Source organism: Diadema antillarum, unplaced genomic scaffold (assembly GCF_040938485.1).
Source record: "Diadema antillarum isolate AM-2024a unplaced genomic scaffold, OU_Dant_1.0 seq00000445_RagTag, whole genome shotgun sequence".
In the NCBI taxonomy this organism is placed as follows: domain Eukaryota; kingdom Metazoa; phylum Echinodermata; class Echinoidea; order Diadematoida; family Diadematidae; genus Diadema; species Diadema antillarum.
Window position 1 is genome coordinate 1,514,213 of NW_027271419.1, and position 27,535 is coordinate 1,541,747.

Consider the following 27,535-nt stretch of genomic DNA (forward strand, 5'->3'; position numbering starts at 1 on the left):
TCTATGATATTGGCTCTCCCTCGTTCCTTATCAGACTTAAATTTTAAGCAGACGAAACAAAAAATGCCAGGGATCATAGTGCTACACATAAAAAAGTCACACTTGTAAAAGGAGTGTAAGTACTGTTTTAATTGGATGGCTGGATCAGATGAAACAAACAAACAAACAAAATGGCGAATAAGTTGTCTGATTTACTGTGATTGTATGAGTTCTTTGGTTTCAACTGTGATGCAGCTAATTCAATGATATATTTTATTTGAGAGTCTGTACACTGCATCCAAGAATGTGAGAGTTCTTTTTGTTTATATATGAACATATAAATACATTTTTATACTCAAAATATTGAAAGGAAAAACTATGACAGAAAGGAATAAAGAGTCCTTATACAAGATATCTCATGCTTGTCTTTGTCAGACATTTATTGTGTATTTTTCGATTGTTTCTTCAGTGGGTGTTTTTTGGTGAGTGCCTGCCAGTTCATTGTGGATACAGCTGATGATTATCTTTCTGTCTGTTTGTCTGAATACATGCATGTAGCAACATACAGTGGACTCCCGATTTAACAAAGTCCTTGGGACCGGCAGTTTTCTTTGGTTATATCGAAACTTCATTATAATCGAACAAATAAACAATAAAAAACATAGAGCTGATAATGCTGCGGTATGAATTTTTTACTTCGTTGTAACTAGAATTTTGTTATAACTGTGTTTGTTGTAACGGGAGTGTACTGTAATTGCCTTCCTATTCCTTGCCACAGTAGGGAAACAAAGCCTAACTCCATTCCCATAATAATCATTCTACCTACTATGCATAGGCACAACTAACCTCTTTGCTCATTACCTTTGATGGATATAGTTTGAATGGCAAATTTCATTGCCTGTATTCACAAATAAGGAACAGAAAAAATACATTTATCTGTACCTAAAAAGAGAGCTCATATATTAAACATTCCACATCAATAGATATTTAATACATGCAAAATAAACTTTAAACTTTTCAACCAGTGGCAAGCAATGCCTTTAGAAATTCTCACTAAAGCACTGCTTTTGACATAGTTTATTACAACCATTATGCACTGTCGTCACATCTAAATCCTGTGTAACTTCAGAAATACTGATTATATATGCCAAAAATTTATAATTTATCAACCTTTGAGTTTCATGATGTACAATTGTATGCCTAAAGTCAGCAATATCTGGTATATCACAATGTCATATTCTTTTGGAAAAGTACTGTATACGCTATAATTTTCGCGTACATAAATTTTCGCGAATTGTCGCTGTCACACATTTTCGCGAGTGGTTAAATTCGCGATTGGGGGACCAGAGAAAATATGAAGTGGCAAAGAAAGTGTGAATTTTCAACTTACTAGCAAATAAGAATGATACTAGTTATACACTGCATGAAAAAGACTTGCCAAACTCTGTGAACTAGTAAGTTAGAATTCAACATTTTTGAAGTGGTTAAGTCCATCGCGCTAGATTTCTGACGAGTAGACCCCTTGCGATAATGGATTGGCTCTCTACAGTATTCGTAAGTAGACGTGGACGTGCCTAAACAAGCTATAGCCAGTATGGTCTGTTCGGTAAGCCGTGACATGGTATACTAGTACTGAAATGTTCGTATCATCAAGGCAAGGGATTCATTTTGGAAGGTAATATTTTCGCGTGTTGTTAATTTCGCGAATAGCTCCCGACTCGCGAAATTCGCGAAAATAAAACCCCCGCGAAATATATAGCATATACAGTACAATGTATGTAGTCCAGCTTGAAGCATACATGGTGCAGTTTTAAAGTGCTCGATATTTTGAAAAAATGAGGAAGTACGACTGGATGGGCACTACATAAACCATTAGCCCCCCTGCAGGGAACACAGAAGCATATTTCAAATGGCTAACAAGAATAAAACCCCTCTTAGATTCGGTTGCGTGGTGTGTTTGTTTGTTTGTGTATTTCATCAGCCGTATCGGCTCTGATACACAGAGGTGTGAAGAAGCACTTCTAGTAAACATGGTGGAAGACAGTGCAATGACCTTCCTTCCTGTTTCATAGCAATGGGCATCATTACAACATGGACCTTCTACACATGGACATTCATCGCTCGATAATTAATTCAAACACCTGTTTCTGTCACTAAAGCATTTTAAGCGTGCTTTCCTGCTTTGATCTTATCACCGCCGACAACCAGTCTGGATAAAAACAAGACGACGCTTCAAGAAATCTAAAAACTACATGCGCAGAAGATAGTAATTCTCTTAAATCAAGAAAAATGCATGTGCAGTTGTAGTGTACATTGGGAAATTATCGCTCAAGTAATTTCATTTGCGAAATGCGCATACTTTGCAAGAGAAAGCAATTATTTTGATAGGTTGGTTGTGATTTGTAATCTAATTTTCCCCATTTTTCGCACATTGTTCCAGAGTAAACATGGGCAGTAACCGTAGATGACATGTATGTCCTATCATTGAGCCATGTTACATGCTTGTCCACAAGTGTCCACTTCAGTACTTTTAAATTTTGTGGCAGGAAAACTGTGCTGCTCCCTTTCATCGGTGTTTATTCAAAGGCAGTTGAGTCTGAAAAGGTACCTCAGCAAAATAAAACCGCAACGAGGGAAATGGTTCTTTTGTCAGTGCCGATGCACGATTGCACAATCGTCATTATCCAAGCACCTGAATGTACTCATTAAGATACACATAATCAGGTGGCGGCAGTGATGATGAGATCAAAGAAAGACCTTCGTTTCTAGTCCATGTATAGTAGGTCCATGATTACAATGCACATAGAATGATAGGCAGCATTTGCCATGTGACCTTTCAAAATCAAAATCTCTGAACCAGCCAGAGAACTCTGCAATGTACGGGCAACTTCCCCTGCAAGCAGATTTGTAAACTCAACACTGAACAGTGATATATTTCTAGCTTGATTCCACGTGTTGGTGCTCCAAAATACTTTTGCTTCTTCCTTTCTCATCAGTAAAGTAACAGGTGGCCATTCAGCGCACTCTTGGTAGTATTTCCAATTTGAAATGTCCAACATGCATGGTCAGAAAATTGTTAACATTCTTGTGTTTTATATAGTACTGTGGTCATCAAAATATCAAACAGCAATTTTGAACATGGAGAATGTTCTGTGGCAAAGTTTTCTACCAAAACTGACATCTAATGGCGATGCGTGGCATCCTGCTGGTGATGGTTCTGGACAGGGGTCTGTTTTCAATCCAGAGAAAGGTTGAGCTTCCTAGCCGACATCTTTACCTGAAATAATACAAGACAGGTGGTATGTAGATGTCAATGATCAGTGAAAACCATGGGCAGACAGAGAAGATCCCTTGGTAACTATGTCCCAAAGCTGCAGAATTGTTGGGTCTTGTACAGAAATGAACAGTAATGATGATAACAACCTCAAACAAACAATGATTTTCACAAAATACTTTCAAAACTTTTCTTTACAGTTGCCTTGGCTGGGATGCACAGATGCAAAACCAGAGAGACAGACATGGCAACTGACATAGTGAAAATAGAATTTGGTTACACCACAGATTTTCAAGGAGAGTAATACATTGGCATTAAGAGGAAACTAAGAAATAGAGTCAACAAGTTTGTCAGGGATAGTACACCCTGATAACATGAATTAATAACAAATCAGTGACATTTGGCAAGGGTAAGAAAGGGATTATTAAACCAAAATGTTCAACAAAGATAGAGGGTAGTTTAATTCAAACTAGGATTTGATTGGAGAGGGTATAGATGGGATAGGGGAATCAGTCAAGGAGGGTAGAGCATGGGTGAAGGTGGGAACACAGATTGGATGGGGAACAGGATGAATGCAGGGATAGGCAAGGTATAGGGGAGTTGAGAAGGGAGAGGTGTAGAGGAGGGTGTAGGAGAAGGTGGGAATAAAGCTGGGTGGGGTGGGAAAACAGGTGGGACAGGGATATTGGTAGGGTACTGCTAGGGGGGGTCAAGTGGGGTGGAGCATATGTATTAAGAGTGGGGAAATAAGAGGGGAAAGGCTGAGGTAGGGGAACAGGTAGGGTGGGGGATATTTGTAGGGTACAGGGGGTCGAGTAGGGTGGAGCATAATACATGTAATGGTGGGGGAATAAGAAGGGAAAGGATGGGTGGGGAACAGGTTGGATGAGAAATATTTATCAAGGTACAGGGGAGTCAAGTAGGGTGGATCATAAGTGAGGATGGGGAACAGATTGGATGGGGGACATTTATTGGGGTATCTATGGGAGTCAAGTAGGGTGGATCATAAGTGTGGATGGGTCACAGGTTAGTTGGGTCACAAACCTACAGTTGCATGGTTGACTGGAAGGAATACGTAAAGAGGAAAAATAGTAGGGATGGACAAAGATCTGAAGCAGGGTGAGGGAATGTGTGGAGTGCTAGAGGGGCGGGGCTAGCCGATGGGGGCCGTCTAGTATCTCTCACCCTCTCCCTGTTCCTCTGCATGTCCCGTAGCATGGTGCGGACCATGGCCAGCTGGTCCAGCTCTTCCCTCTTCCGGTCCTCGGCGTCCTCCACCTGGTGACGGTACTCTTGCCGGTGGGTCTCCAGACCGGCTAGTCTCTCCTCCAGGCTCTTGATCTCGTCTCTCAGCTGCTGCTGCTTCTGGACAATGTTGCTCATTTGTTGCTGCATCAGAGGAATGATAAAGAGCAACAAGTAATGGTAAGCATTGCACCAGAACATTAGAGATACCACTGTTTCTGGAGTGACTGATTTATTTTGACTTGATTTATTGTTTTCTGCATGGTATAAGAATCAGTTTAGAATATACCTGTAAACTATTGTGGTACATTAAGTTGCAAATAGTAATCTGATATTGTTACATGAGGAAAAGATAAATGCTCAAACAGCCTAAAAGATATTATGCAAAAGGATTGCAAGAAAACATAAGACAGCATAAGATTTAGGATAAACATACAAAGTGAAGAAAAGACATCTTTGCTTGATTATCTATGGGAAAACACAAATGCACAAGGCAGTGTAATGCAAAGTGGAAAACAAAAAATATTAAACATAAGTGAGAAAAATGAACAGTAAGTTATAGAGATATCTTTGATACAAATCACATGTCAAAATAACAATTCTAATTGAAGCATTGTGCCATCAAAGAATACCTTGTGCTGTGCAATCTCTGTATTGTGTTCCTCCACCCTCTGCAGAACGTCTGCCTCTTCGCTCTCCAGGGCCTCACATCGTATCCCTAGCGACTGGTACTCATCTTCAAGTCTTCTGGCCTCCTCCTCGGGACTTATCCTCCTCTTGGCAGCTCCGCCCCGTCCCCTCTCCCCCAATCTCCCCGCATCACCCCCACCCTCAGTCCTTGCACCTCCTGCCCCTCCCTTGCTCCCATGTTCCACACCCCCCTGAGTCCTTGCTTGGACACGCCCACCAGTTGGCGGTCCATCTGCATATTTGGCAGGCGTGTATTCCCGAGTTCTTTGGTCTGCAGCTGCTATCTGATGATTGGACGGAAGTGTTTGGGTGCGGTTGCCACTCTCTCGAGGTGGGCCATCGTGATTGGATGCTGCACGGGGCGGGGTCACACGTGGATGTGCCCCACCCCGCTGACTCGAAGAGGTGGCAGATATGATGTCTTGGAGGGTGGCGTTTAGTGTTGTTGAAGTCACTGAAAAGTTTTATCCAACACAAAATGGGTTTGATTTAAAGAACAGTCTGAGACATGATATGAAATATACTGGAAACTATTCAAAAGAAAACAAAAACAAAAACCTGTATACCAGAAGGTATGCAGTAAAGTGACGGAGTGAACAGATAGGCAACAGTGCATTTACGATACTAGCCTCGATGCAAAATCGCAAAAACAGCATCTTGCCAAAATGTTTGTGACCTCTTCAGTAGCCAAAGTATTTGTACTAATAAATAGCAGCTGTTACAGTAGCCACACATTGCCATGTTCATGATTTTATGTAAGACACATACAGTGTAAGACGAAACATACATCATCATTATCTACCAAAAGGAGATGAATACTTCTTGTTACCTCTCGTTCTACACGTAGGGCACTTGATCCTGTCCTCCGCACAAGCCTCACAAAATGTGTGGCCACACGGGATTAGAAGTGTCGGAGAGTGGTCTGGGGCAATCTGCAAATGGTATATAATAGGACAATAAGAAATGAAAATCATATTTATCTCTACAATAATGGCTAAAATGAAAGCAACTTTACAGAAAAGCAGTTATCTTTTTCTCTCATTGCACTATTTGCGCCCCTCATGAATAGAGTTTCTACCTCACTACCTGTATTATAGAACCACCTTTTGTCATAAAAATTCAGATAATTGTCCTGTTTCACATGACCTGTATTAATGCTTGACTTTTATTAAGCCCGTATAGCAAGTTTAAGAATGTTACATGTACTACATTGAAATCCCTTGTTGTTTTGTTTTGTAGATTTCTGAAGTCAAAATCTATTAAAAAACTGTGCACACGCACAAAATTATTTAAGTACCAACGATCATATGACAGGCAGAATAAATCCACAAGAACTTACTGAGTGCATCCTAAAAATCACATATTTTCTTATGAAATAATGTATATGATATTGTATTCAATAATCTGCAGCTTTGGCCATGCACCTGTAGGGATAGAGTAGGCTTTTTTGAGGCAAATAGATATTACAGCACCATAAATCAATAAGTAATTTGTTCCAGTTCAATGATTCTAAAAGCAGACAGAAGAGTAAAAGTGAGATCCACTTATCACAGGAACTTACTTCATTCTTTGGTTAAAGGCATTATACCATTGAATTGTAATTCATAAAAGAGTGATAATACATAAGATATGAATGTGACATAAAACCGTATGATCCTTCCTTAAGCCAAGACATTTCTACACGTATTTGGATGATCAACCCACCATGAGCTGCTTGCATTTACTGCAATGATGAGCTTCAATCTTCTCCCCACTACCAGCATGTTCATCATCGTCGTCATCCAGCAGGATACTCTTAGAGGTGTACCCGACTCGATTCATCACGTCCCGCCGTTCCTCTCTCATCTCCGCCTTGACGCGACTCGCTATCTGGTCCGCCAGCCTGTCGAAGGCGTCCGGATCAATGGTGGACACCTGTCTGTGCCTCTCGCCTGATAGGTCAGTCTCTGTCCTGCTATTCTCTGATTGGTCGGTTTGAGTCCTGCCATTCCCTGATTGGTTGACATCATGGTGGTCTATCTCAAACTCTCCATTTTGTCTTCCAGAAATATTTCCCTCCCAAGGATTATTTGTCTCTTGTTCCAAGAGTGCATTTGACCTTTGTGACACAGTTAAGTCTGGTTCAGAGCTGAATCTATGAAAAGTATTTCCAAACTCTTCTTGAGTCACTTCACGATTTTTCCTCCTGCTTAACTCTGTATTGTGTAATGAGCTGACATGACTATCATTTTGCATGCTATGATGTGCTTTATGTTCTGATTTATACTCATTTTTCATCGATTTTTTAGAATCAACATGATGTTCTTTCACCTTTGACCTCTCTCCCTGGGACACATTCCTTCCCGAAGGTGGGCGTGACCCTTCGCTAGCATTGCTCCTCGCACTCGAAGGGCGAGAGTTTCCCTTCCTGTGAGCACCAGAGGGGGTGCTCTTCGAAGAGTTTGTGCCACTGCGAACTGGGGAGGCAGACCTTGTTCGCAAACTCTGCTGGGTCTTGGCTGTCCTGTTTGTTGATGGTGCTGCTGCTTTCTTTTTTGTGGCATTACTGCCAACGGTCCATGATAACATGTCTAGGAACAAAAAATTATCGTTGAAAACAATGAATGACAATGTCACACTTCTAATCTGCAATATCAATCATTTTCCAAAGATGTGATAAATCTAGTGCATTTGGTGACTTCTTGTTACAAACAAACAAACAAACCACCCAAGAAATGCTACCAAGCCGAGCTGAAGAACTGAAAACATTATTTCTTACGGAGAGCTAACACCATATGTAAACACACTTAAGGTTCCTGTACAAACAAAGCACAGAATGCATAATAGACAGACCAACTCCTTGCTACACTACATGTACCTTGTTTCTTTGCCGCTGAAGATGTCTTGGTGCCCTTGTCCCTACTGGGTCTGGCCACAGAGGGCGCTATGTCTACCACCTTTGGGCTGCTTTCCTCATCATCGATCTGGAGTGATCGTTCCCGCATCCAATTTGCCTGCATGCGTTTGATCTCCTCCACCTGCAAGTGAGTCATGCAAACATGGGATATGGTAAGAATTTTTATGACTATTTCAAAACACTCTATCGATATATCATGGAATGATATTCAAAAACAAAGATGCAATTTATCACGATGGCACATCAATGCTGAAATGCTTTTTTTTTTTTTTGCTTTGTTTTTGCAATTTACCAAGTCAGTAAAATTCATAATAGAATTATTGAGGATACTACCCGAGTATGTTATTGTTATCTTTGGTGTACAGTGTACCTGACTTTCTTAATTAGGTCACAGAACCACTGCACTGACAAAATAATAACATTTCACAGAAACAGGATATGTAGGCCTACATCACCTGGATGTTGTCTAGACCATATTCTACATTTTATAGCTCAATATTATGACTATCGTAAAGGGCTTAATAAACACTTGTGTGTGGAATGGTATTTTGCCAGTTTTAGTACCAATGCCTACCATTAAGTACCAATAAACCAGATAACATGATGGGAAAATTGATTAATACATTGTACTTCTACTTAGTATTATTATCATTATTACTAATACTTACACTAATACTGATACTTATTATATATTTACCCTGGTAAATGTCTTTGACTTTGTTGACATGTATTTTTTATGGCCATTTTTTATTGTAGAATATTATTATCATGTCATGGACATTGTCTACAGTGTACATGATCTACTCTTAAAATTCATTTATTCACTTAATATTCATCCCATAATATGTGCATGTCGGACTGCCCAAGGAAAATGATACCGACCTGCTATCAAAATACCGTACAGAATGTGGCATCACCAGTTTAGCTAGGTCTAGACCTTCTGGGGTGAATTTAATTTGTTGGTTTGTCTTTGTTTGAACAGGATGCCTAAAAATGCCCCTCACCAATATCAACGTATGGGACTGTTGTGTGTCGATTACGTTCAGCGCTGTTTAATGAGATATAGTTTCTACACCTGGTTTGTTTCCACAATTGAATGTATTTAACGTTACATTTACCTTCTCCGTTAGCCCTCCTTTCAGTTTTGACGACATTCTCACCGAAACTTCCAAAAGATCTCATCATAGCAACGTGAATAATGTAACGTTGGAGGGTCCTGCGCTTAATGCTACACCTGCACCACAGTATCAGCATATGCAGCTCTCGGATCGACGGCGTCGTGCAGCCAATGGCAACGTCAGCTGAGCCACTCGCCCCCGCCCCGTGATGGGATCAGAACAAGATTGGCATGCATGCAGTTAGACCGGGGGCCCAGAAGATTTATTCAGCTGAAAAGGGTCACACTTTTTAATGGTCTCATCACATAGGGATGTGTCCAAGGGTCAATAAAATGCATTGCTGGCAAGTCACATCCTGTACCGTAAGCCTAGGGACCACAAAAAGGGACCCCGAAAAATGGATTTATTCAGCCGAAGGGGGTCACGGACAAAAGTTGGTGGATATTGTTCCTTTGGGTGTACTTATCATGAAAACAGCAATGCCAGCTATTTTATCCTGTACGGGGCCCCAGACAGTAGCCCCAAAGGGCCCCAGAAATATGATGTTATTCAGCTGAAAAGGGTCACGGCTAATTTCTTTTGCAATGGAAGTAGTTCCCATCAGAGATATCCAAAACACCAATGCCAGCTATTTTATCCTGTACGGGGCCCTAGACAGTAGCCCCAAAGGGCCCCACCCCCATAGGCCTACGTACAAACACACACAAACATTGATTTTATTCAGTTGAAAAGAGTCACGGCTAATTTCTTTTGCAATTGAAGTAGTTCCCATCAGAGATATTCAAAACACCAATACCAGCTATTTTATCCTGTACGGGGCCCCAGACAGTAGCCCCAAAGTGCCCCACCCCCATAGGCCATACGTACAAACACACACAAACATTGATTTCATTCGTGCAGCTGAGAAGAGTCACGGCTAATTTCATTTGCAATGGAAGGAGTACCCATCAGAGATATCAAAAACACCAAAGTCAGCTATGTTATCCAGTACGGGGCCCCGGACAGTAGCCCCAAAGGAGCCCCCCCCCCCCCCCCCCAAACACACACACCCACACTAGTTTCATTCAGCTGAAAAGAGTCACGGCTAATTTCTTTTGCAATGGAAGTAGTACCCATCAGAGATATCCAAAAAAATACCAAAGCCAGCTATTTTATCCTGCACGGGGCCCCAGTCAGTAGCCCCAAATTGCTCCCTCCCCCCCCCCCCCCCCCCCCCACACACACACACATTGATTTTGTTCAGCTGAAAAGGGTCATGGCTACTTTCTTTATTTTTTGCAATTGGTAGTAGGCATACTCATCAGAGATATCCAAAACACTAAAGCCAGTTATTTTATCCTGCACGGGGTCCCAGACAGTAGCCCCGAAGTGCACCCCCCCCCCCCCAACACACACACACACACACACACACACACACACACACACACACTAGTTTCATTCAGCTGAAAAGGGTCACGGCTAATTTCTTTTGCAATGGAAGTATACCCATCAGAGATATCCAAAGCACCAAAGCCAGTTATTTTATCCTGAACGGGGCCCCAGACAGTAGCCCCAAAGTGCCCCCCCCCCTCTCCACACACACACACACACACACGCACACACACACACACACACACACACACACACACACATTAGTTTCATTCAGCCAAAATGGGTCACGGCTAATTTCTTTTGCAATGGAAGTATACCCATCAGAGATATCCAAAGCACCAAAGCCAGTTATTTTATCCTGAACGGGGCCCCAGACAGTAGCCCCAAAGTGCCCCCCCCCCTCTCCACATACACACACATACACACACACACACACACACACACACACACACACACACTAGTTTCATTCAGCTGAAAAGGGTCACGGCTAATTTCTTTTGCAATGGAAGTAGTACCCATCAGAGATATCCAAAATACCAAAGCCAGTTATCTTATCCTGTATGGGGCCCCGCACAGTATAGCCCCAAACACGGGTAATTTCTTTTGCACTGGAAGAAGTACCTATCAGAGATATTCAACACACCAAGGCTAGTTATTTCATCCTGCACAGAGCCCTAGACAGTAGCTCCACAGTGTCCCATCCATTGTACATGTACTGTGAATCAGCTGAAAATGGTCTTACAAATTCTTTTGTAACGTTAATATCAGGGCCTACTGAACAGAGATATCACAAACACTAAAGCAAGTCATCTTATCCTGTATACGGGGTCCCATAGGTTACAGTAGCAAAACACTCAAGAAATTTGCAAAGGAAGCATACTTCTGTATAGTGCACAACCAAGATGACCATATTACGAAAACCAGTCATTTCATCTTGTACTGGGCCCAGGTTACAGTAGCCATAAAGTGCCCCTCCCCCACATAATTATTATGACATCATTTAGCTGAAAAGAGTCATAGTTGTTTTTCTTTTACAATCGAAGTAGGCCTTAGTTTACATCATAGATACCCAAAACATCAAAGCCAGTTAGGTTTTCCCAGCCAATTTCGCACTTTTGTTGGTTCATTAATTTTGATAGAAGGTTCGAATTCGTAAAATGGGTATTCAAATTGGCTGGTACCCTACGTTCATTCAAATTCGCCTTGACTTGCCGAAAAGTGTATTTCAGTCATTAAATTTCGCGAAAGACAGTCAAATTCCAAACGTGTTCATTCAAATTCAAATCATACTATTTCTTTGTTTCAGATCTTTTTAACATGTCTTTCTATGTGTGTTTTCGTTTCATCTATAAATTACTGTTATAAAGCAGTAAAAGTGTCATATTTCTTATCTAGTATAACTGGATTTGGTTGTTCTGTAACCAGACTGGTAACGCTCCTTCTCTTTCATATACATGTACATGTCATTATAGGCATATACGTGTACCAGTAATGCAGCTTAACTTCATTTTTTTATAGTCATGACAGCACAATATATACAGACGTATATCTCTAGAAGACATAGAATTATAAAAAAAAAAAAAAACATTTGAGGATCATAACCTTGACTTCTTGTAACTGGCCGACCGCTCGGAATAAAGCGCTCGTAACGGCCAGATAATTTGTGGCTTCTTACTTCTTTGGATTAAAAAAGCACGTTAAAAAATGGTGTCAAAGTCTCTTAAACGAATACGAAAACATGAAATGCTATGATGCTTACAAAACAATAACTACGACGAAAGAAAATAAGGAAAGAGGCCAAGCATGAACATATCTGTTTAATTGACTGCAGAACATGTTAAATTAGATGGCCAGAAATCAATTTGAATGAACGAGCGCAGCATGTAATCACGTGACTATATCATTATGAATTTATGAATGAACGGATAGTGGAATGGTACTTGTCTTATATCGTATGGATTTCAGTTGAAAAAGTGTTATTTAGAATAAGGTTAGAGGTAATGTGAATGTTTCAAAATAAATTTGAATGAAGAGATTAATATGACATTGAACTACCATGTCATCTAGGCGAAGTTTTTGCTAAATTTAATTCAACATTAAAGAATTCGATTAAAAGAGGTGCGATATTGGCCCGGATGCAGGGCCCTTGACAGGTATAGCCCCAAGGTATTCCCATCCCATATGAATTAATTGTTTTTAGGTGAAAACAGTCATGTATGCCTATTTTCCTTGGCAGTGGAATTAACAGCTGAGATACGTAAAACACAAACCCATCCAGTTAAGGGGCCCCCAGCCAGTAGCTGAAAAGTGCTCCCGTATTATTATATTCTAAGTGAAAAGAATCATTGCTATAATTTCTTTTGCAATGGAAGTAGTACTCAAGGAGGTGTCAAAAACACCGAAACCAGTTATATAGCTGTACGGGGCCCCACGGAGTGTTCCTAAAGTGTCCCCACATGTAATTCCACTATCAAGATCTGCATCCCGATCTATTCAATCTGTCAGATCGGGAGAGAGCGGCAAAAGTGTACGGGGACCGGGAGCATCGTAGCAGCAGCGTTTGGGTGATGGGGTTGGATCTGGCAATTTTACAGATCGGGAAGAAATTTTGAACTGGTTCAAAATTTCTTCCTCATCTCCCCATCAAGATTGACCTATTTTGAATCGTAGCTCAAACGGGGAGAGAGCAGTGACAGTGTAAATACCGCGGGATGAGCGTAACAATTCCAGGTTTTTCTGACCGTAGTAACAGCGGCACAAGAACGGGAAATATAGTCTAAACTAGACACCGACGACATGGTCCCGCTGCTACGCCGCTTGATCAAAGCACGACCTTCCCGCTTTAACGACGCTCTCACTAAGTTCTCTACTCTCGTATAAAATCAAGGCCTGTTCCTACGACGCTTCATTCCTGCTTCGATAACGCTGTTGGCCGCTTTAGCTACGCTGTTCCTACGCTTTCCCAGACTCAATTATGCACGTCTTCCGCTCTCGCCGCTCTAAAATCGAACGTAGCCGATACGCTGGAAAATGTTTGCCAGAACAGCAAAACTGATGATGATGAGGAGGGCGCGTTGTCGTTGTCGCGAAAATGAAGACGAAGGAGCGCATATTTAAGAAGAAGAGATGCACACAATAAAGAGAATAAAGCAAAACACTTTGGAGCTACTGTACGGGACCCCGTGCAGGATAAGATATCTGACTTTGGTATTTTGATATCCGATGGATACTACTTCCATTGCAAAAGAAATTAGCCGTGACCCTTTTCGGCTGAATGAAACCAATATATGTGTGTGTGTGTGTGTAGGGGGCACTTTGGGGCTACTGTCTGGGGCCCCGTACAGGATGAAATAACTGGCTTTAGTGCTTTGGATATCTCTGATGAGTACTACTTCCGATTGCAAAAGCAAGTAGCCGTGACCCTTTTCAGCTGAATAAAATCAATGTGTGTGTGTGTGGGGGGGGGGGGGGAGGGGGAAGGGGAGGGGGTAAGGGGGCAATTTGGGGCTACTGTCTGGGGCTACTGTCTGGGGCCCCATGCAGGATAAAATAACTGGCTTTGGTATTTTGGATTTCTCTGATGGGTACTAATGCCATTGCAAAAGAAATTAGCCGTGACCCTTTTTCAGCTGAATGAAACTATTGTGTGAGTATGTGTGTTGGGGGGGGGGGCACTTTGGGGCTACTGTCTAGGCCCGTACAGGACAAAATAACTGGCTTTGGTGTTTTGTATGTCTCTGATGGGTACTACTTCCATTGCAAATGAAATTAGCCGTTACTCTTATCAGCTGAATAAAGTCAATGTGTGTGTGTGTGTGTTTGTACGTAGGGCTTATAGGGGGTGGGGCACTTTGGGGCTACTGTCTGGGGCCCCGTACAGGATAAAATAGCTGGCTTTGGTGTTTTGGATATCTCTGATTGGTACTCCTTCCATTGCAAAAGAAATTAGCCCTGAATCTTTTTAATTGAATAAAATCAATGTTTGTGTGTGTTTATACGTAGGCCTATGGGGGGTGGGGCCCTTTGGGGCTACTGTCTAGGGCCCCGTACAGGATAAAATAGCTGGCATTGGTGTTTTGGATATCTCTGATGGGAACTACTTCCATTGCAAAAGAAATTAGCCGTGACCCTTTTCAGCTGAATAACACCATATTTCTGGGGCCCTTTGGGGCTACTGTCTGGGGCCCCGTACAGGATAAAATAGCTGGCATTGCTGTTTTCATGATAAGTACACCCAAAGGAACAATATCCACCAACTTTTGTCCGTGACCCCCTTCGGCTGAATAAATCCATTTTTCGGGGTCCCTTTTTGTGGTCCATAGGCTTACGGTACAGGATGTGACTTGCCAGCAATTCATTTTATTGACCCTTGGCCACATCCTTACATGATGTGACCATCAAAAAGTGTGACCCTTTTCAGCTGAATAAATGCTCTGGGCCCCCGGTCTAAGTAACATGGTCAAATCGTCAAGACTTAGGTTTTGAGACATATTTCCTAACTCTGATGCAACAATTAACATTCAGACGCAGGTGTAACAGGTTACCTATCAATAACCATCAATAATTTTCTCGAGAGTGAATGATAATTTATGTTCTCTGAAAGAAGTTGGAGATGAGTTCCATTATTAAATTTTAATCACGTGTCCTTTCTCTATTAGTACAGAAAGGCAGGCGTACCAAGGAGGTACGCTCCTTGGGTGTACATACCAAAACAATGTTTCATTAAATCTTGTGCTTACCACTTGGGTAGATTGTTTAGTGTAGATAAAGGGTGCAATAAAAAAAAAACATGTAAAATTCATTAGAATAGTAATGTTGTACTACTCTGAATCATTTATTGATGAAACTTTTGTTATAATAATACAGTTACCATTGCAGGGTGGTTAAACAACCAGTGCGTTTAACAATGCAATGAAACACAACAATAATATATTAGTTTATAGTGTTTTTTAAGATAATAATGAGTTCACTACTTGCAAACAATTGTATCAGTTATTGTATACATGTTCATTTTATAGTTTATACACATATTCATTATTATGTTCATTTTTTACACACTTATTCATTATTGTTTAATGTTCTTCTTGAGAAACTCTCATACTCCCAATCGCAGGGGGTTGATAGAGTTTAATAAAATCTTACAATCTTGCAAACATGACAACTAAGTCCAAAAGTGGGCCTATACTGAGTATTCTTATACTCAATTTCACTTGGAACTGGTGCATTGTTTAGTGGATCACTGGAAATTATACCAGTGTGTGTAATCGTTTGAGATGCATGTTTATCACACTACTTTTAAACTGCTAAGTAGCAGTTTAAAAATCGTATGATCATATAATCTTGTCTTTCCCGTACATAGAGTAGGCCCTATTCCCCCATCTATCTACATGTATATCCAGGGAGGTGAGACGACACCTCCCTGATGTATCTAACGACGTAAATCCGTACCGAGGAGTGGGGAGGGGGGGGGGGGGAGGTGATCGGCGAAAGTCACCATCACATACAATCACGATTACAAGCCCACAACCGGACCGGCGCAACACAGTGTGTGTGTGTGTGTTGGGGGGGGGGGGGGGGGGGGGCGGGGCTTTGGGGGAGCTGCCACCCCCCCCCCCCCCCCCCCCCCCCAATTTACAGGGATCGAATGTTTGCATCCCTCACTTTTTGTGCATGAAATATTTGGTGGAAGGGAAGTGGCAGCAAAGATATGAAGACTTTTTGTTTTTGTCTTTGTGTTGTTTGTGCTGTCAGCCGACTTTCGGCCGAAAATCACACCTCAGAAACATGAAGACTTTTTTGTTGTTGTCCTCTTTTCTTTTCTTTTCTTTTTTTTTCTTGACAGACGATTTTGACACCCCCCCCCCCCCCCCGCTTTTCAAAAACGTATAATAATAGCGTCGCACTGCACATAATGCAGAAATGAAATCAATAAAACTGGTAATATGCATATCCATTTCTTTGAATGTATAATGTAGTATATTGATATTTCCCTATAGCTATTGTGTTTCTCACTTTTCTTGATTTAAGTCAATTAAAGCAATCATCCCCAGGGGCATTGTTCCATTTCAACGCCTAGGAGGTGGGGCAAAATATGGAAAATATGTGAGAGAGAGCGGAGTGAACAAGAGAGAGAAGGGATGGGAGGGGCAGGGGCGTCGATCCGTTTCACGATGGGGGGGGGGGGGGGGGGGGGGGCGGGGGGCTTGGGGTTGGCTGTGCGAGGGAGTGGAGCGACCGAGCGGGGGAAGGGTGTGGGAGGGGTTCGGTGTAAAAATGGCAGAGGTAAAAATGGCAGGGGTAAAAATGGCAGGGGTAAAAATGGCAGGGGTAAAAATGGCAGAGGTAAAAATGGCAGAGGTAAAAATGGCAGAGGTAAAAATGGCAGAGGTAAAAATGGCAGAGGTAAAAATGGCAGGGGTAAAAATGGCAGGGGTAAAAATGGCAGTGGTAAAAATGGCAGGGGTAAAAATGGCAGTGGTAAAAATGGCAGGGGTAAAAATGGCAGGGGTAAAAATGGCAGAGTTAAAAATGGCAGAGGTAAAAATGGCAGTCAGAGGTAAAGTTGTCAGTGGTCGAAATGTCAGTGGTCAAAATGCTAGAGATAAAAACGCCATTGATAAAAATTTAGTCGTTGAAATGCAAGAGGACGAGGTAAAAGTGACAGAGATTCTTTTTTTTCTTCATGTTTCTGACACCTTTCTCGCAATACGCGCTTTTCGTGCCTTCTTCTCCTGAAACAAAGCACGGGGGAGACCGGGGAGAAATGGGACACGGGAAGAAATATGGGACACTCATGTAACTTGAAAAATGCTCGGCCAGTCAACAATCCGATAATATATCAGTAAAAAGATGAGCCTCGGTACACCTGAAAATGGACATATTAACCACTATACAGCTCTACAGGTATCTTGTCAGTAAAATATCAAACTCACTTTAGATCTAGAAGGTCCTATACTATATTAATAAGTATTTTTAAAAGTGTGCAAACTTCTGAAAATAAAATTGCTTGATAACAGACATGCAGGTATGAAAAATTGGCACGGATCTTTTACTGTTTCTGTTACCACTGGGAGAAATTTAATAGCGCAGTGTTACATTTCTCCCCTCGGCACATGTAAAGAGAGTCTTGCAAAGCTTCAGCGATGGCTGTGTAAATTGAATCGCGATCTAATGGTAGTCATAGGCGGTGATTTCAATCTACTTGAATGGGATTGAATTGGATTTTCTTACTGTTGTTGTATAACGAGGGAACAACGTCATTTTCGGTGGCTGAATCTACCAATCTTTAGCAACACACCATGTTGACAACATAACGGAATCTGACATTGAAGCAACAGCTATAAAGTTTGAAAGGCATCAAACATCTAAATTTTTTTCGCCTGCGGATTCGTTCAACAATGATTGAAAGAAATCCCATGGCAAACTATCAGTTTTTACTCTCACTAGAACAGTTTATTGCTAAAGTTCGTCTCCAGTTTTAATAGGCATAAGTTTGTAAAGTGACCACAAAGTGTTCATTAACTTCGAGATATTTGTTTTTGCGCCATGTGATACTTGAACAATGTAATAAAATATTTTGCAAGAGCTTACTTATGTCTGCCGATACATCTGCTGTAGTTTGTTTTTTTGCGTTTTGTATTTTTACTTCTACATTATGTCGTGATCAGGCCTTGTGAGATAAATAGGCTCCTACGAAACCTGAATGTGAGAAAATAATATTGAACAGGTGAAAAATTAGCGGTTTGCTTCAACTACCCTATGTCCCCTTCACTTCTTTACACTAAACAGTTCAAAAACTGAAAAAAAAAAATGACAATATACTAGCCTGGACGTGAGCGGAATTCGTTTGTGTAAGAGTGTGTATGGAGAGTATGTGTATCTGCGTGTAATTATGTTTACACCAAAATTGGGTTTGTGTGTGACATGTGTGTGTGTGTGTTTTTGTGTGTGTGTGTGTGTGATAACTTCATTTGGCGAAACAACGTAGGATTATACATGTACTGTTTAAGGGCTTTGCAGCATTGTTGGAACCCCCTTATAATGATAGATAATAATGATAATAAAAATAATGATAACAATAATAATGATAATAATACTGAATAATAAAAGTAATTTCCCATAGGCCTACTGGGCTCTTAGCTGGTTTATTATTTCCTGCACAGAGAGAGATTACGCCACTGCAATTGAATCAAACTCAGAATAATGCGAGTGCTCTAATCTCTTTAAAACATAATTCAATCAATATTCTTCAAATCTGCAATTTGTATTTGAAAATTCGATAAATACAGTTTGCTCTGGCTAGGTTATCAATCAAAACCTCTTCATACGTTTATATCTGACGAAATCGCTCTCATTACTTCTGACATTTTACTTCTGCCATTTTTACCTGTGCCATTCTTACCTCTGCCGTTTTTACCTCTGCCATTTTTACCACTGCCATTTTTACCCCTGCCGTTTTTACCTATGCCATTTTTACCTCTGCCATTTTTACCTCTGCCATTTTTACCCCTGCCATTTTTACCTCTGCCATTATTTAATACCTCTGCCATTTTTACCTCTGCCATTTTTACCTCTGCCATTTGTACCTCTGCCATTTTTACCCCTGCCATTTTTACCTCTGCCATTTTTACCTGGCACCGTGGGAGGGGGGTGTCCCCCCCCCCCCTTACACGAGGAAGATTTTGCATTTTCAGACCTCAAATTCATCGATCTTGTGCACATTTTTGGTGAAATTTTGGATTTTTTTTTCTGTCAAAAAAGTATAAGAAAATAATATTCACAGATAATTGATCGAGTAAATCGTGGTATCTCAGCTCTTGTTCCGCGTGTGCGACATGTATGTGTAGGCCTACTAAATGATAAATGGAAGTTGTCAGGGGAAGGGGAAGGGCGTGGTAGGGGTAGCCCCTCCCACACAACGGAGCTTTTGCATTTTTAGGATTGACATAGAACAATCTAATGCGCACTTTTGTGGAATATTCCGAAAATTGTCAATCCCCAAAGTGTCAATCAATAGATGGGAGAGTTGAATGAAAAGAGGATGAGGGAACTTTTAAATTTATTAGAATTGAAGTAATAGATCTGCATTTTGAAATGTGTCGTAAGTCTATAGGAAAAGGACCGAACGGGGAGTGTATTGAGAGAGAGAGAGAGAGAGATACTTTGCATTTTCAGAATTGAAATTCAGCAATCTGGTCCATACACTTTGGATAATATTTGGACAGTTTTCTATAAATAAGAAAGCAAGAAAATTTTCCTCATTTCGGGAATTATTGGGGGACAAAATGGCATATTTGCCCCCACCCTCGTCCTCCTAAATCGAGGTCACTGCATACAAGGGGAACTTTTGCATTCTTAAAATACAAATACTAATGAAAAAAATCTCGTGAACACATTTTGATAGAATTCGGAAATATGTCAATTCCAAAAGTGATATAAAGTTTTTAAAGTGAAACCAAGCGGGGAAAGGGTTAAAATGAAAGGAGATACCCCCTTCCACCCGACGGAACTGTCTTTTGGGGGTTTTTTTAAACTGAAATGGCAAACCTGGTGCACGCTTTAGGTGAAACATTTGGCTATCTGTCAATCTATATAGTATAGTAAATCTCTTGGAAAAAAGACCAGACGGGTGAGGGTGTGGGAGGGGGTATCCCCGTCCCGAGCGAGAAAGGTTTTGCATTTTCAGAATTGAAATACAGCAATCTGGTGCACATTTTGGATAAAATATTTGGAGTTTTCTATCAAAAAAGCTGGACAATTTCGTCATTTCAGGAATAATTGGGGGACAAAACGATAATTATGTTTGCCCCCTTCCCGTCCCCGTTCTCAAGGATCGACTGCCTTGCATACGAGGAGCTTTTTAGAATTCAAATGAAAATTAATTTAGATTCAATCTAAAAGTATACTGGTAAGTCTCTTGGAAAAGGGCCGAACGGGGGAGGGTGTGGGAGGGGGTATCCCCTTCCCACAAAAGAGAGATTTTGCTTTTTCAGAATTGACATACAGCAATCTGGTGCACATTTTGGATAAAATATTTGGACAGTTTCTATCAAAAAAGCGAGAAAAATTTCGTCATTTCGGGAATAATTGGGGAACAAAATGATATGATGTTTGCCCCCTCCCCGTCCCCGTCCTCCAGGATCGATGCTTTTACATATAAACAAGGAGCTTTCGCATTTTGAGAATTGAGATGAACATTACTTTAGATGAAACATTTTGAAATCTACAACATTTCCACGCAGGCGGGGTAAATGCCCCTTTGCACCCCCACCCCCGTACAGGATCGACGCCCCTGATTGTCCCTGCATGTGTATGCCCATTTTAGATGTATCCTGGCTGAGTCATCAGAGTTATCGCCGTTTGCTCAGTGATTCAGAAATGGAGGGGTTCAACACATGGCGGTATATTTTTGTTTATTTGTTTATTTGTTTGTTTGTTTGTTTGTTTGTTTGTTTGTTTGTTTGTTTGTTTGTTTGTTTGTTTGTTTGTTTTCGTATGTATAATTTGCAGGTGGCATAGTTGCGCGGGTCATAGCATGTATACATGTAAGCCTACATCGTTTGACGCTGTCAACGTTTGGACCATGCCTTATGTCGATATTACTACGCCTATTTTCGCGAACGAGCGCTTGAGAAATTATTTTCTATATATAATCCTAAAAGATAGCTGTTTATAGCTCTCAGAAGGCGGGAGTAAGAATGTCATGCAATATGCCGAAATTGATACAATCACATTTCTGCTTCTTCTATTTTTTATTTCAAATTTCGGGAGGGGGGGGGGATGATTGTACAGGTCGTTCCCCCCCCCCCCTCCTCGATTTCTTGGGGAATGCACCCCCCCCCCCCCGGATTTACGCCCTTGACATTGTGTATGTATCTTATAGTCTTACATTTTAAAAAAAACTGAAACAGTTAAAATTTGCAACTTGAAAATTATATGCAGAGCTGTATCACATTAGGCCTAGGCTTATTAAGAACAGGCTGTATGTTATGTTTTAAATTCATATACTTATCATTCGATCCATGTCAAGCTGCTGCTTATGATCGCGGTCTCCTGCTTTTCTGTTATAATAATAACCAAACAAATATTGAATTTTAAAAATCAATTTATTCAAATCCCCTGTTATATTTTTTTTCTTTTTTTTCTAAAATTCGTTTAATAAAACGACGTGATATACTCCGAATGAATAATCAATTATCTACATACTCTACAAGTGTTGATTTAACGATTCACCTCCGAACTTTTTTGTGTGTGAATGATATGCTACACGTCTTATACATCGAATACTGTCATGTTCATAGTGTGTGTATATGTACCTTGAATTAATTTGCAAGACAGTATATGCTTGCTTAAATGTCGTGTAACGTTAATTTCTAAATATGTGTATTCTTTTGTTATGTGTGATTTGGAAAAAGGCAGAAATAAAATCAATCAATCAATCAATCAATTATCATTATTATTATTATTATCATTTTACTGTAAGCAGCAGTGACTGGAGCAAGTGCATGCCTTCTTCAACGCATATTGGGCCTGGTCCTCGCCAGACCGAGGCGCTATGCCACAAGACACTCATCGGACCAATCCTTAAAATTCCTAAAACGGGGGGGGGGGGGGTCCCAGCTCCTTAATTCTGAAATCCCACAGATTTAATGGGACCATCATACAATAAAAAGAAAATGGCGTTTATGTTACTAAGCCCCTTCATACTTGTTTATATTCCAATGTCAATATTCAAGCAAGATTGAAGTTACTCACTCTATTGCAATATAATAATATTCTACAGAATTGAATTAGCCAGTTGGCATATACATGTATATATTTTTTTACCCTATATCAAAGAATCTGCCTTGCACCATATGCATTGCCACCCATTTGTACTTTTTGTTGTACTAATATACTTATAAGGCTAAGATATTTCCGCGATTATTTCTCTATTACCATGTCCTTTTCACTCGCCACAATATTATTTCGACATACATCTGACGAGATTGCTGTCTGTGGAACGTTCTTGTCTGATTTTGTTGTCTTATTTTTATGTCAGTTTTGTCTCACTTTCTCTTGTCTCAAAGTCTCTCCTTTAGTAGTGTTGTTGATGTCCAATCTTGATTCATGTTTATTCGTGCGTATTTGTGTCTGTTTCTTGCTATTTCTTTTCAGTGAGCTTCCATTTATTTTTGTCTGTGCTTCATATTTATCTTCTTTTCCAGAGGTGTCCACATTCTATAAGCTTTTAGGTCCCTACATTTTTCGAATTTTGCGTACTGTTTATTTCACTCTGATCACTTCATGAAAAATGTGTAATTATCGTAAGGTTCCACAATTTTTATTGTACATGTATACTCTTTCCACTGCACGTAATTCAGCCTACCTTATTCTCTTTTACCAAAGAAAGTGATATTATATCATTATGTATCAGTTTTTGTCGAAAATGAAATAGATTTTGAATTAAATTGAATAATGTGCTGACTGCAGTCATACCGTTTTATTCAGAAGATCTCATTGTACCTTGTAGCACAAGAATCAAAGTCTATAGTTTATGCCATACTGCGGCATATCTTATCCATCTGCCTTCATACTCGGATCTGGAAGTTAGTGACGTGACCATGACCATTGTGAAACATTATCCACTACGCCCTCTTTGATCAACCTGAGGTAACTTTTAGAGCGGGTGTGGTAGCGCGTGTAGAAGTCCGATAAGCGTCAGACGTCTTCGCGAAAAGTCACCAAGCACTCGGCGGCTGAGCTTTGTGTTGGGCTATAGACGTGGTTCCCCATGTGTTGTATCTTGCACTATTGGATAAATGCATTCGTTCGTTGGACAGTCATCTTCTGTAAGTAGGACTTTCTTTCTAGCCTGTGTGCCATTTTAAAGTCTACTAATGCAATGTATAGTGAAAACTGTCTGTCGTAGAACGGGATATCGGGAAACGTTTGCGTCGGGAAGTGTCGGGTGTGATACCACATGGAAATTATCGTCTGCTGTAATAACATCAATATATTGACAGTCCATTCCACTCTAAAAGTTAAAAAATAATCTGACTATAAGAATAAATAAAAAAGAGAATGTTTTTAGTTGTTACAGGTACAGTACAATGGAAAAAAAAATCTTCGTATCATTATGAGTCAGCTTTTTTTGTTAAGTTGTCGAGGCACTCAGCGAAATATGCCGGTACCACGAAAAAAGACAACTACAAAACATGCATGTACCTCTTATGTATGGAACACTTGCAAGCGAGCTAAGCAAGGAGTTCCGGGTGTTGGTCTCGGGGAATAACGCATGCTGAGACGGTGTTCCCAATGTGGAATATCTGGATAGCTTGGAGGGAAGTTGACGAAGATATTCTTTGGCTCAACTGCATTGATGTATAATCTGTTTATATATTTCTTTATACAGGGATTACATTTATTTTTGTGTGTGTGATTTTAGTATAGCATAATTATGTAATGTGTGTGTGTGTGTGTGTGTGTGTGTGTGTGCAAGAGTGTAGTTTGTAGGCTGCTAAGTAACCCTTAGATGGTATATATAATAATAATAATTAATAATTAGACAAATTTGTATAGCGCAGCTACTATGTAAATATACTCTACTGCGCTGTGATGTAACAGAGTTCCTGTCACTGATTAGACACACTAAAAATAAATAACAAATTAATCAAAGGCTTCTGAAAAAAAGATAAGTCTTCAATAAAGATTTGAAGACAACAAGTGATGATGCCTTCCTCAGTTTCTCAGGTTGCAGGATATATATGCAGGAGAAATATGACATAGTATCATACAAAGATACACATCAGTTATAGGACATTAGCATGAATTACCCACACAAGCTAACTTTGAAACAATGTAACTAATCAGTGATAGTAGTATCTGTTTTCTTTGTATTATGCTCACAAACTACATCAGTGTCAACAATCGGCTATACTTCTATACGTTTCGGTATTACAACCGAAAGTGAAATTGTGTCAAGTCAGGGACTTCATAACTGATTACTCTTCTAGATGACTGCATCGTTTAGGACTTTCATCTCAATAATCCTATATAGATCACTGTTAGCACATAAATCAATTAGACATCATGGTCCTGACGTATGGAACTCATTACCCGTCACAATTAAATCACGAACAGCACTTTAAGGCAATCATCAAAAAATATTATTGTCCAGATATACCAATTGAATTGATACTGTGTCTGACATCGGAACTTGAATTCAAATAACTCACTTGCTTTATGGTCCTATACAATGCAATTGTTTCTGAATCTATTTTTTTTTCATAGTTATCATGTATTATTTTGAGGTCCATGCACTTCCGCACACAGCACGATGCAACTTGCACAATCTTAAGGCTTAAAACTCCCACTCTTTTTCGATTCTGTTTTTCCACTACCACTTTCTCAGGCCACTATCATTTCAAGCACACGCTTACGACTGGGTCTGAAGCATTTTTCTCCTTTAAAATTCCCTTTTATCTGACGTCGTTTATCATCGTTGATAATAGACTTGTAACTTATGTTTGTACTGTATGCTGTATTCTAGTCTCGTCCGTAATGTTGAAAAATAATATTGATGATGTTATTTTGAAATGAAAATGTTTAGAAAAAAAAATATTATTCATGATGTTATTTTGAATTGAAATGATGAAAAATGCAGAAATAAAACCAAACCAAACCAAACCAAACCTAAAGAATAAGATAATATGCCCTATTGTACAAGCAATACTCATATTTCATGAAAGCGTTCTATCTTTAATTAAGTGTTGAGATGAGAGAATTAAGCATTCGCCGTAAATGCACACGATCAAACAACATCATTAGGCAATCATGGTCTCGCAAAATGGGCGATTATACAGCCAGCACTATATTCAGTGGTATACATAAACACAGATACCATACAGCGAAACTCATAGAGGATAAACACACTGCATGGTCAAGAAAACAACGGGTCTTTATAAATCCGCGGTTTTTCTCTTCTTCTTCTTTTTTTTTTAAGTCTGTCATAATGCAAAGTACTGTATTGATTTTAGCCGTATGTTTTGATAATGAAACACGATAGCGGTTTCATTATGCTATACGCTTATTCTTTCTATATCTCTCTTCGTCTCTTTCTTTCTGTCTGTCTTTCTCTCACAGTGTATGCACAATATATATATATATATGGGTGAAAACGTTGAACGATGTACAATTGGCCATTTTCGGGCTTTGCGATATTCAAACCCTTGTAAAATTGTCACATGGGGGTGTTTTTCATAGTTTTAGGTATCATTTGGTAGGGGAGGGTTGTGCCTTTCAGAAAATATATACTTTGTATTGTTGTTACTGCATTTCCTTAAAAAATAATGCCTTAAAGCTGAAAAAATTGACAAAAATGCATATTTTATGAAAAAAATCCCAGAATCACACGTCGCAATCTTTGTTCTAATCCAATTCTACAGCTTTGTTTTTCCTTGTGAGTAAGCCCACATACTTCAACTATTTAATCAAGTACTTCTGCCATGAACTTGTGTATTATTTATCTTATCAGGAACTTTTGAGTTCACTCATGTCTGAAAAAGTACGTCTCTGAATGAATTATCTTTTCCTTGACGCAAAAAATTCAGGATGAATATGAAAACATGTAAGGCTATATTTAGTTAGCGTCTTATTCATACTACCATTCCATCAAAATTTGTGAGTGAGCCATATAAAATAATCGCGTGGTGGCTCATTAAAGAAAATCATACTGAATAACCATCAGAGACGTTCGATTGGTTAATGGTGTCATTAATGAAAGTGGATTATGCTTGAGATAAAAACTGGCGATCAGTATGTCAGTGTGAGCCAGGCAACTATGATGATTGGCAACTTCAGTAGCATACTGTCCACAAAAAAGTGTTCTGGTTGAAAACCCACATTGGCGAATGTCTCTGATCAAAACGAATGTCCCTGATTGGAAATCTCTGAAGGGATATTCCTTCATCTGACACTTACGCACTGCATGATACTTTATTTGCGTGCTTATTTTACGCACTGACGCGCCATCCTGGAATCGAGTCGGAACAATTCAACAACGGAAATGCCGACAAATTCTGAAAATGTGAGTAATAACAAAAACTTAGCTGGTGTTTGTGCCGATTTATAAGAGTTATTATTCTGTAGATTTGCCAATTAGTATCATTTGTGAAATTATGTATTGTAATCTTTGGATTAGAAATGAATGAAAGAAGGATAGACAGTAAAATAGTAAGAATCTGCGTGAAGATCAAAGACCGCACGTCTCTGAGCAAAATGAAAAACGTCTCTGATAATTACTGTCTCATGAAATAAAGACATCCACTGTACAAATTATGAGAACATTAAAGTAAAATTAGCTCTGGATGGGTGCGGTTAGTGTAATAGGAACAAGTAGAACACACTTTACACGGGTGTGTTATAATATTAAGAAAAATGAAGCTTCCTGAAAGATGTTGAAAATATGTAGAAGAGTTTCAAATTTAAGGTTTTCTGTTGATTGAGCAAGTTTAAACACATTGCCTGGACAGAAACTATGTTTTATGACTAGTAATAGGTCAACAGTCTATAATTATAATGTAGTAGCCACTTTAAATTACGTATGTTTTGTGAGAGAAGCAGAAATGTAAGAAAAACAGGTTTGAGTCAGGGACGTTCTCTGAACAAGTAGGATCTGTTCTCAAACCAATATTAATGACCCATCATGGCGAATTGCTGCCTACGTTTGTAGCACATAGGTTCCTCAATCCAAATATAGTGCCAATATCTTATAAAAATAAAACCCATGGGTACTGATAAGCAAAGATGTTTACGTCAGAGACGTTATACGGGACGTTTTACGTAATTTCAATTACTACAATTAGGAGTAGATCTTTAATTATTCCACAGTAGATGACCCTCGTATACATACATTATTGTAGGTAATTTGCGCAATCTACAAACAATGTTGATTTTATAATTTTGATCAGAGACGTTCATTTG

At 39.8% G+C, this 27,535-nt stretch overlaps 2 protein-coding genes across 2 annotated transcripts in view; one reads left to right on the plus strand and one right to left on the minus strand.

Moving 5' to 3' along the window:
* Positions 1-3,214: 3,214 nt before the first annotated feature.
* Positions 3,215-9,238, minus strand: LOC139732740 (uncharacterized). The gene is made up of 7 exons (XM_071643591.1): positions 9,197-9,238; positions 8,046-8,199; positions 6,893-7,758; positions 6,018-6,120; positions 5,131-5,642; positions 4,439-4,642; positions 3,215-3,256 (listed from the first exon to the last, which is right to left on the minus strand). Exons 1-7 carry the CDS (start codon positions 9,236-9,238, stop codon positions 3,215-3,217), a joined length of 1,923 nt encoding a protein of 640 aa, XP_071499692.1.
* A 14,047-nt stretch (positions 9,239-23,285) lies between these two features.
* The window catches only part of LOC139732741 (uncharacterized), a 55,859-nt gene continuing 51,609 nt past the window's right edge, over positions 23,286-27,535 (plus strand). Inside the window, exon 1 of the mRNA XM_071643592.1 lies at positions 23,286-23,403. Coding sequence (XP_071499693.1) covers positions 23,374-23,403 — 30 coding nt within the window. The 5' untranslated portion in view covers positions 23,286-23,373. The remainder of the gene's footprint in view (positions 23,404-27,535) is intronic.

Coding starts and splice junctions, on each gene's coding strand:
- LOC139732740 (XM_071643591.1), bottom strand. CDS start 9,238: ATGTCGTCAAAACTGAAAGGAGGGCTAACGGAGAAGGTAAAT. Junction 8,200..9,196: donor GGCTAACGGAGAAGGTAAAT/GTAACGTTAAAT, acceptor TTGCAGGTGGAG/GAGATCAAACGCATGCAGGC. Junction 3,257..4,438: donor TGCAGAGGAACAGGGAGAGG/GTGAGAGATACT, acceptor GTATTATTTCAG/GTAAAGATGTCGGCTAGGAA.